The 10,958-nt window shown below is 41.4% G+C and overlaps 1 protein-coding gene across 7 annotated transcripts in view; it reads left to right on the plus strand.

Annotated features, from left to right (window-relative positions):
• The window catches only part of Dync1i1 (dynein cytoplasmic 1 intermediate chain 1), a 304,734-nt gene that overhangs the window by 179,874 nt on the left and 113,902 nt on the right, over positions 1–10,958 (plus strand). For all 7 annotated transcript variants that reach the window (XM_005363697.3, XM_013352447.2, XM_005363700.3 and 4 more), the window contains 2 exons: positions 5,094–5,256; positions 7,680–7,779. In XM_005363697.3, coding sequence (XP_005363754.1) covers positions 5,094–5,256; positions 7,680–7,779 — 263 coding nt within the window. The remainder of the gene's footprint in view (positions 1–5,093; positions 5,257–7,679; positions 7,780–10,958) is intronic.

Raw genomic sequence — 10,958 nt, forward strand, 5'->3', positions numbered from 1 at the left:
CTTCCTTCCTTCCTCTCCCCTTCCTTCCTTCCTTCCTTCCTTCCTTCCTTCCTTCCTCTCCTCTTCCTTCCTTCCTTCCTTCCTTCCTTCCTCTCCTCTTCCTTCCTTCCTTCCTCCCTCCCTTTCTTTCTTTCCTTTCATTCCTACCCCCCTTCCTTCTTGAATTAAAACAGAGATAGAAAGAATTTCAATATGCACTAGTTTTTTTTTTACATATGTCTCCATCTGACACCAAAATGCACTAAGTATAAAGAAAACATAGTTTTGATTTGCTATTTTGCCAGATGCATTTTATTGCAGAAAAAGTATACAGACTTGCAGGCCACTCTTCAACTTTTATCAGAACTTGGGAACTCTCCGTATGTCATTGATGGGTTAAGAGAGTCAGAATAAGAGGATTGGAGTCCCCACTCCTGTAAATTCAGACTAAGCCGTAAGCCTCGCATTAACTTCAGAGACAAATGTCTGTCTGCGTTAGTTTCATTTGGTTCCCTGCTGCTGTTTATGAACTGATTGTACTGTAAAATTTCCATTAGGGCCATGGCCCCAATTGCATCTGATGTTTTCATTGGCTACATGGGTTACTTATTTTTATCTTTTAGATACTCTTACAAAAATATCTTTTAAACAAAATGATTTTATATTCCAATGTAATGATGGATTGAAAACAAGGCAGGTATTTATGAAGTAGTATTTTACAAATGGAAATCTCAACTTAAAAGCAAGATTAAGGAGCTGGGGAGGTGGCTTAGTCAATGAGTGATATGCAATGCAAACTCATCCTGAGTCTAGGAAGTACCCATGTGAAAAGCCAGGTTCTTGTCAATAATCCCAGCACTGGGGAGGCAGAGACCAGCAAATCCAGGAGCTGGGTGGCCAATCTAGACAACTGACGAGGTTGAGATGCCCCAAAAATGGAAAAGTGATCAAGAAAGACACCTGATATTGACTTCAGACATGCACGCACGCACGCACATACACACACACACACACACACACACACACACACACACACACACCAAAAGACACCTACACATGTAAGCAAGCACAAAATGAAGTTAAAATATTCAGTATAAAGTGTGAGCTTCATTTCATATATTTTGTTTTTTGTAGAGGCAAATGTTCTAGAACCCTAGCAAACAAGAGCTGGAGAATACAGTGGAGTGAAGGAGAAGCTAAGTTCATATCAGAAAAATGAAGAAAACATGGCCATTATGACAGAACCCTTTTAAAAGGGACATAAAAAATGTACTTCATATGTAAGACTAGGCAACACTAGCATTTATATAATTTAATAATAAAAGGAGATTCCAAATAAAGTTTATACTAGATTTTAATCTTGCAGGACAAAAATTCATATAATTTCTAAATTTTTATAAGTTTTTAAGCATTTCATGAGTCTGATGCTTCTCTTTCACACATGTTATTCAGGCGAAATGTAATGGGGTAAGTTTATAAATTGTCTTGCTCGTTGGATACCATGTAAGTCATATCTACAGTCTACTTTTCATGGAGATTCTTCTTTCAGAAGTGGATAAAGCTTTGTTAGCCATCAGCTCCTGAAAGGGATTCTCCATGTTTTGTGTTAGGAGGCCAAATGAAATATTATCTAATCCATACCCACACTTTGCTCTAATGTAGCTTTGATTCTAAATTAATTTCTACCTTTTTCACATACCTTAAACATCTTTTTAAATATATATAACATATAATTGATATATATAATTCTTTATGATCATAATATGTATAGCAAATATATATTATGCAATATATATATACATATATATATATATATTTCATCAGGTGTAAAGGACAGACGAAAGCTGCAGGAAGAGTATTCCAAGGAGAATTTGGGGGCTCAAATGTAAAGAAGACACTGCTGATCCTTTTAGATCTCTGTGCTTGAAGCACTGTGAAGTCCATTAACTAGGACTCTATTTTTCTGTCCAAGAGGTTTCATTTCGCAGTGTATCTTTTGATTGTAGATCCTGGCTACTCCATTATGTTCTCATTATATTGTGATAGCACTTAGCAATTTAAATATTTTTAAGCAATGAGAGATTGGTTTTAATTAAAAATAGCTGTGATTTGTATTTACTTTCTAGGTTGGATATTGTTTGTCAGTTTTTGAAAATGCTCATCTGCACATGCATGCTGTTACTTTGTGCAAACAAATCATGTCATTTGATCCCTTTTGGACATCAAAGCTTGATATAAAGTATATCCTTTGTTTTGGTTCAGCAGCAATTTGATTTCAGGCCAAATATTGTATTGTTAAAGATAATGTCTGTAGAGGCGGCTGTTTCGCCTACCTGGACTCGGCCTCTGCTAGGGACACTTTGATCCGTCATTTATGTTTCTCCCGGAAAAGAGGTTGCATGTCTTGAGAGCTGAGATCAAAGTGACAAGAAGGGATGGGCAAGAAAAGAATTACAGAAAATTACACAGATACTCTTCTTTATTCACGGTAATAGACTTGCAAGAGGAGATACAGGGTAAAATAGATGTGGTTCACAAAGATAAACAGAGAGTAGACTTTCTCGATTTTCTCCTATTGGGCAGAAGAGTGGGGAGGGAGACAAGAGGAAGTCCCTGCTGCTCTGCTTCATCTCGAGCATGTCTTAAGTCACCTATGAACACTGGGCAAGGCTGAACCTTTATAAAAGACTTTTTGCTTGGCCCACACTAGCCTTGTTTGGTGAGGCTATATCACTTTGTTAACAGTATTAACCCAACAAATGGGACCTACCAGTTTACAGACTTGGTCTTTGCTTCACCTGGCCACATTGAGTAGCTTTACTTTACTCATAGAAGGAACAATTTAAGTGGCACAAAAAGGCTTAGAAAATATATAAATAAATTAAATAAATCCTGATAATTTATTCTTGAATGCTTAGCTACTTTGGGATATGTGTGTGTATGTATATGTATATATGTATATATATGTGTGTATATATATATATATATATATATATATATATATATATATATATATATATATATATATATATAGTTTTAAACTGGAGTGTTGCTAAGAGTTTAAACTCAATAAATAAGAAGTAAGTGGCTGGGGAAATGTTGGTTTCTTAGCATTCTTCTCTTTATTAATGACCTCTACCGAATCTCAAACTGAATTCTGAATCTCGACATCACCACCTTCGTCATTTCACAAACTGGCATATGGACAAGACTACACAGTATAACCTGGTGGGAATTTTGGAAAGTCCCAACACACCTGGCAATTTTAGGGCTCTAGCACCTTAAATGTCAAAGAGCTGTTCCGAATTCTGTTTGGGGCTGCCAGCAGCGATGAGTGGATCGTGGTTTCAGGTCTTCCGCGTGGTTGATGGATCACATTTCGCCATGCTGTTTGTTTGCTTTTGTTGTTTGTTTGTTTATGAATAGAGTCTTGAGTCTCTTCAAACTCCCAGTGTCATGGTCTGAGGCAAGGAAGCGGGAGACCAAAGGGGAAAGAGAAATCCCCTGTTGTGGCTCTACAGAAGGAATTCTTAACTGTCCAGATTTCTTAGGACAGTGACCTTGGAATAGCATTTATCAAGTCAAATACACCTTCAATAACATGTTATGTAGCAACTGACTGTACCTTAAAGATTCCTATCACCATGTGGTCAGAAAGAACCTGGCCCTGGTTGTGGAGATGGCCTTAGAAGTCTCGGGAAACTCTGAGAAAGTTCACTAGGCCCTAACTGTTATTTTGATGGCTGACTCTCCTGTGAGGTAGCTTCTGGAGGAATGAAGGACTACCCAACTGTGTTTCCTGGCTGTCTGCTCAGGGTAGAAGTAGGGTTTCTAGAGACCATAAAGATTCAGCTGAAAATTCCTGCCCTAGAGACTCCTCCAGTCTGGAAGAGTTCCTAACCTCTCCCCTGGAGTTGTATACAAAAAGAGTTGCGGAAGGAATTGCTTATATGACCCGCTGCCAACACTGAGGCGAGCTGACTTACAGACTCTATGGAACCCTGGCAGGCATTTCATTGCCCTGTCTCCTTTTGCACCTTCAAATTTAGCCAGATAAGATTAAGATAAAAGTAAATAGACACTCTAAGTCATACAAAGCAACTATGGAATGTTTCAGAGATGCCCCGTGTGACTAGGAAGGACCTAGTCAACATTTTCATAGCAATGCCAGCTTCCCAGCTAGCCAGTGGAAGTCCAGCGGAATTACCTAGTGGGGAGCAGAAAGCCTTCTGCACTGTGTTGCGATAGAATCTAATTAGTACAATTTTAACAATGGATTTTTCTGCCCTGTTTGAGTTTTTTTCCCATTCAGTTTGAAAGAAAGTAACATTTAGAATGAATAACTTAAAACATGCCAATCTATTCTCATTTGTAATTATTTTTAATTCTTCAAAATGGCAGATAGATGAGACATAAAATCTTCAGGGAGGATAGTTACAAACACTTTCTGGTGTTTTTCTGTCAGCTTAGTGGCTGCACCTGGATCTTGTGATACTTTAATTATCGTCTGCTGCCCCCATGACCCTCAGTCAGCACCACTGTCCCATGGCTCCTCAGGCCTCAGCCTGGTGGGGCTTCCTGTCCTGCTACCCAGCTCTGCCATGGCTGTGATATGTGGGTTTAAATTAAGTCTTTATCATTTTATTTATCAACAAGACTCAGGAGTCAAAGGCTGTGGTAAAAACATGCTACCTCAGAGAAGCTGTGTAGCAAGCAGCTGACCTTGCTTTTTGGCCAGAGACACCACAAGAGATACATCTTTTCCCTCCTTGCAGAACGAAAAGGAAGCACAAGCTCTAGTCCCCACCTTTTCCTTCCTGGTTGTCTACTCTATCCACATTGCTGGCTTCTCTATGGCCAATTCCATCAGCTAGTCACTGGCTCCACCCGGATGCAAGGTATAACTTTTTGGGGCAGTCTTGGGAACATCAGAGTACAATCGAAATATCCCACAACACCTTTGTCATGAGAACAGTTTTAATCCTGATTAACAACGCTTTGCTTTCTTGTACGTTATCTTTCTGGATAAGCAAATTCTTTCATGGGTGGGATTTCTCTAGAACACTTATTAATTGTCCCTTTTCCTTCCCTAACAATCTCTCTTGCATAAAAAGCCCCTCCAAGGGAGTTGACAGAGGAAGAAAAACAGCAGATCCTGCACTCAGAGGAATTCCTCATCTTCTTCGACCGAACAATCCGGGTGATTGAAAGAGCACTCGCTGAGGATTCTGACATCTTTTTTGACTACAGCGGTCGCGAGCTGGAGGAGAAAGATGGGTTCGTTGCTTATATGCATTTGGAAAAACACAGTGTGATGAATTGGTGCTTCTGTTGCCTTTAGTGTTCTTGGGATGTGGGGTCTCTCAAGTCTGCCCAAGTTGGTCGTGTACTGGGCTCAAGTGCCCTTCCGTTCTCAGGCTCTCCAGTGCTGTTAGCCCAGCTTTACTCACTGATTGTAAACACATTTATTTAGTCTAGCAAATTTCTGGATTGAACTTAGCAAGTGGCTTTGACTGTGGGCATTGGTTTTAACTTCTGGTTTAGCGTTTCCCTGTAATTATCATGTGACCCTGGGAAATTCTTTTGAATTTGATATCTGGAGCCCAGGCCAGGTACCAGAGACAAGCAGAGACACACGCATTGTCCCTGGAGAAAGCGTTCTCCTGTGCATCCCACAGAGATGTATGGTAGATCTGCTAGACTGTGTCATCTTGACTAAACAAATGGGAAACTGGAGAAAACTAACAGGAGTTCTAGAAGGTCACAGCAGAAGTGAGAAACAAGAGTTTGGAACATTCATCTTCTTTTTGGCCCTATAAGATCGTGTTTGTGTTACATATGCATATGGACATTCTAGAAAACATGTGGCAAAAAGATTTTACATATAAAATAAACAAAGAGGAGCCGAAGAAATGGGTGGAGGGGACTGCATATGACTTGCTCTGTGACTGCGATTGATGTACGTGTTAGAAAGGGCAGGAACCGCTAGCCACACCCATGGGCTATCTGGAGGTGCTTTATCCGACACTTAAGAAACAAACAGAATTCAATTGTAGCTGCAGACACCTTTTGTCTGAAAACAAGACGTGAAAGTAGGATCACTTGCCTTTTGCACTGGATCTGATTTTTTTATTATTACTTCTGAGATTCAAATGCAATTCTTTTTATTAATTTTTTTCATTTATTTTGCATATCAGTCAGTTTCCCCTCCCTCCTCTCCTCCTGTTCCCTACCCCAGCACTCTCCTACATCCCCCCCCCCATCCGCTCCTCCTCTGTCTCCATCAGATGCATTTGTAAAGGACGGTGTGACATCAAAATTGAGGATACTGAAAAGAGCGTACCAGAGGCATGAAAAAGAATTTCACAAGAGTGTTTTGCTAACATTCTCAAAAGTGGTCATCGTTTAACTGCCCAGAGGAGATAAACAGGATCTTGAATTTGCATGCTCTACCAATGTTTGCTTTTTTACAAAAGACATTTCTAGCAACTCATTGATTTTAAAGGTCTCCCTATCTTAGTGCATGGCCCAGTACCATCCTGGTTTTCTAAGGGGATGAAACTGCATGCACCCCTTCCCCGAAGTGCTGGAGCTTCTATAGCATTAGGAGGGTGTACGAGTTATGGGAAAGAAAGGGAGATCATACCATGTCAGCAGACCGGAGCTTAGAGAGAGGCTTTCTGAACCAGACTACTCATTCCGAACAAGAGCTACAGAGGCGAACGGTACCAAGGTGAGGTAGTGGGCTACAGTGGACGGAGGAAGGGTGACATGCTTCCTGAACTGAACTGAAGAACTGTAGGCAGACTCTTCTACACACCCAGTAGCTACTGGCACAGAACAGGGGTTCAATTTAAGCGCACAGACCCTTAAAGCAAGTGCAGAGTTCTTCAAAGGCAGTACCAAGGCCAGTTGAACATTAACCAAATAAACACTGGCCAAATTGCAACCAGTCCTCTGAGACAAAATGCTCTTTTAGCCCATGACTGACATGGATGTCTGGAGCACTCTTGAGACAGCCCAGCTCTCCACCAGACCAGTCTCATGGCGGAAATAATCACCTACTGCTACTCCTAGAGACTGCTACTACAGCCAATCCCAATTCATAGAGAGAAGCATGTAAATCACTGTGGCTCTAATAACATACAAGGTAATATTGATATCAAACAATGCCCTGTAGTTTTATGATCCTTTAATTGCAGGGAGATCTAATTTTACTAATTTAATTTTAGTGTGTGTAAGAGTGTGGTTACTCAAGTAGAGGTGGTAGGAAAACTTCTGGGAGTTGGTGTTTCCTTCAACCATAGGGTCAGGGAATTGAACTTGGGACATCAGGCCTGTAGACAAATACTTTGATCTGCTGAGCCCCCTTGCTGGCCAAGGGAATTTTTGATAACTCTGTTTTGCACTAGAGTCTACTAAAGGGAAGAAAAACGCTTCAAGACTCACTAAGATAAAAGCCTGAAACAATTTGGACATTTTACACCAGGCTCAGAGCAAATGCCAAAAGCTTTCTGAGCCAGCAGAAGGGCTTTTTATGAGGAAGAATATCTTGAATTCATTTACTCAGGATCAGGTGCTGCTGCCTAGATTGACCTTCTGCCTTCTGAGAGTATTATATGCTTTTGCTTCACTAGGACCTGGTAGAGCCAAAACTGTTCTGAAAGCTCACTTTCCCTCTGCTATTTAAACTCCCTTAGGGATGTCCAGGCTGGAGCCAACCTTTCCTTCTCTCGTCAGTTCTATGATGAGCATTGGTCCAAGCATCGAGTGGTCACGTGTATGGACTGGTCTCTCCAGGTAAGAATTACTGCTGATGGGGCAAACTTGACTTGTGTTCTTATGACATTTGTATTCAAAATAAAATAGTTATTCCCCTATTTTAGATGTATTTACTAATCTATGACTCTCTTCTTTTGCCCATTCATTTTTGTTCACACTTCTCTGAAGTCTGGGGGTTAATTCCCCATTCAGGTAGCTGTACTTATTAATTAACATGTTCTCAGGAACAAACAGCCAGAGCATTCTATGCAGGAAACGTTTCTAATTGTAGTCACCACTGATTTCCTACTTTTCAAGTCCTGTGGGTACTTTTAACTGACCTCTGGTTCCGCCAGTTTGGTTGTCTTCCCTGTATTCCTTTCAGAAATAACTTCCTCCCACCGAATTCTCGCTACTCTTTTCAGATTCTCTGACCCTTGCAGACTGTCTCCCACTCTTCTGCTTGACACACTCACTGACCCAGAGTTCTCCATGGCTAGCCATTTGCCTACAGCTCTGTCTCCTGCTCATTCTCCCTCCTGATTCGACTTTGTACATCAGACAGATCCATACAGGCGTCCCAGAGACTTGCAAACTAGTCATGAACTCTTCATTCCACATAGCCCCAATCCTCTTTTGCCTACTCGGTTATCTGAACGTAGACGACATCATAGTACACGCCAGGACCTAATGTCAAACTGTCATCAACAGCATAACTAACTTCTCTCTCATCTTCCCGGCCCAGTCCTTCGGCAAGAAAGTCCACTTTTCTATGCATATGTTTAGCCATCTTACATCTGCTATATCTGCTTTATTAAAAACCCTGTAACCAGGTTGGGCATAGTGGTGCACACTTCAATCCCTGCGCAGACCTGGTTTTCAACAAATTAAAAAAAAACTCAAAACTGTACACCCTACTTTGTGCACGTCCACTCCGTTTTTCCTTGGGATGTATAACGAAACAGTCCTCCTTGAATACAAATATAACCATTTCATTCACTGAAATAAAGCTCCTTCTTGCCTAGACAAAAGCAGGTCCAAACCCAAAACTTGATATTTGAAGTGAAAATAGGCAAACAAACGTCTGCTTGATGAGTGGACAACCCAACCATTTGACAACATGCAAATCAGTGTGCCCAGACTTTGAATGTAGGTGGTCTGAGTTTTGAGCCATGTAGTGAATTAGTTTTGAATCTCTATAATTATAGTGCCAAGCATTATATCAACTGCCTTGAAGACTTTATCTTATTTTATCCTCAAGAGACTTTTACAAGGCAGTCACTATAGCTGAAGATACTGAGACTCAATAGATGCTAAGTAACTTGCTAACAATCACTCAGTCAGGATACAGCAGAGCTGGGCACAAGCCTTGCAATATTCTGCTGCATAGCTTGAACTGCTGCTTCCCTCGAAGAGCTGCTTCTGAAGCTGAAACCTAAACAGCTTGGAGGTGCTGAGGGATCCAGATAAACAGCAAGTACGATATGAATTCAGTGTAAGTAGGGGTCACTTTCCAGTCAGACAGCATCTCAGAAGACTGTGCTTTAGGCAAAGAAGGAGAGGAAGGTGACGTAGGGAGATAAGCAACAGAGGTCTACGAAGAGTCTCATTTAATCCTGTTGGGAACGGGAGGAGAGTACAATCCCCAGAACTGTCCTGTCAGCAACCACCAAGTGAGCTGGGCTTCTCTGCTCCTGAATCCTCCATGACATCAAACAACAGAGCACAGAGAGCTCTGTTGTCCAAAGACCAAGACAGCCAAGCTCACCCAGTCTCTCTGCAGTGTGTGGGTGGTCTGTGAGCACACCCTGGTGTGCAGAGAAACCAGACCCAAGCCTTAGGAAACACTTCACTCGGTGTGCTCACTTATTCATGGTCAGGAATTCAGGCAGGAACTTTATCACATTCCTCAACCTCAACCAAGGCAACTGTTAGTGGTTCCCAAGTCAGCTGCTAAGGCTCCCTGAAGAGACTGCTGGTATATCAGCGGTGGGGCTGGCCCTGCCTCACTTCAGTGTGCAGTTGCACGGGTTTGTTTCCACACATGGTTCTTCCCACATGACATTTGTGTCAAATGGAGTGAAACTGGGAAGCATAGAAATTCTGTCAGGGAAGGACTACATTTCCTTTGCCTCATATTCTCTCTTTCTCTCTCTCTCTCTCTCTCTCTCTCTCTCTCTCTCTCTCTCTCTCTCTGTGTGTGTGTGTGTGTGGGTGTGCGTGCATGCGTGTGTGGGTGAAACCTGCCTGTCTACACTGTAGGAAGGGATTTGTAAGACGTTTTTATAGAGAGTTTCAAAAAACTAGAATCAGTAATTCTTGTGTCTTAATAGTTTTATTGGTTCAAAGAACTAGATTTGTATGCTTCTGAGATGAAGGGGCTTTCTGAATTGCTGTAGACACATTTGGTGATATTAAGACAAAAGATAAGCGCGGAACACAAGCTCAGTGTGTAATGGTGCCAGATATGCCTTGGAGAGTTTCTTGTGTGAACAAAATGGAGCTGGTGGGAAAGAAACGTGAGTGACCTGCATAATTCTACTCTCTCTTCTGCCATCTACACAGCAGGGTTCAGACAGGACTGCTGTCCACAGCCCATGTGTCAGAGTGTCTAGGTGTGGATAAAGTCAGACTTTCACCTTGCTCACACATATGTACACCTTGCCTATATAAAAGACACCTACAGTCCTGCCATCACATAAGACGCTAACCTGAATAATCTTTAAAAACTTGTCTGGTTATGAATTCTGTCAAATTTATAGAATAGAAAGAGAGTCCCTTCTAGTAGTAATTCAAAGCCATTGGCACTTGGAGTTTACAAACACTTCATGCCTTCTTCTCCTTCTTGCCTATCTTAGAAAACAGAGTCCTTGACGGTCTCTCTACATCTAGTCTCTGCATATTAGAGTTAGCATATTTATCCTTTTGTAAAGGTTATTTATATATTTCATTAGTTATATTTTTAATTGTAATGTAATCATATTATCTCCTCCTTGTCTTTCCTCCCTCCTCTCACTTCCCTGTGTCCCCAATCTGTCCTCTCCCATATTTATGGTCCCTTTTTTCTTACGTATGAATGTGTAGAAATCTAAGTACAGCTTGCTAAACCTATGTAGTGTTGTTGGCATGCACATGCTTTCAGGGGCCTCAGCCCTAGGGATGAAATCCTCTCTCTCTCTCCCTCTCCCTCTCCCTCTCCCTCTCCCTCTCCCCCTCCC

The sequence above is a fragment of the Microtus ochrogaster genome, linkage group LG10 (assembly GCF_000317375.1).
Source record: "Microtus ochrogaster isolate Prairie Vole_2 linkage group LG10, MicOch1.0, whole genome shotgun sequence".
Classification (NCBI taxonomy): domain Eukaryota; kingdom Metazoa; phylum Chordata; class Mammalia; order Rodentia; family Cricetidae; genus Microtus; species Microtus ochrogaster.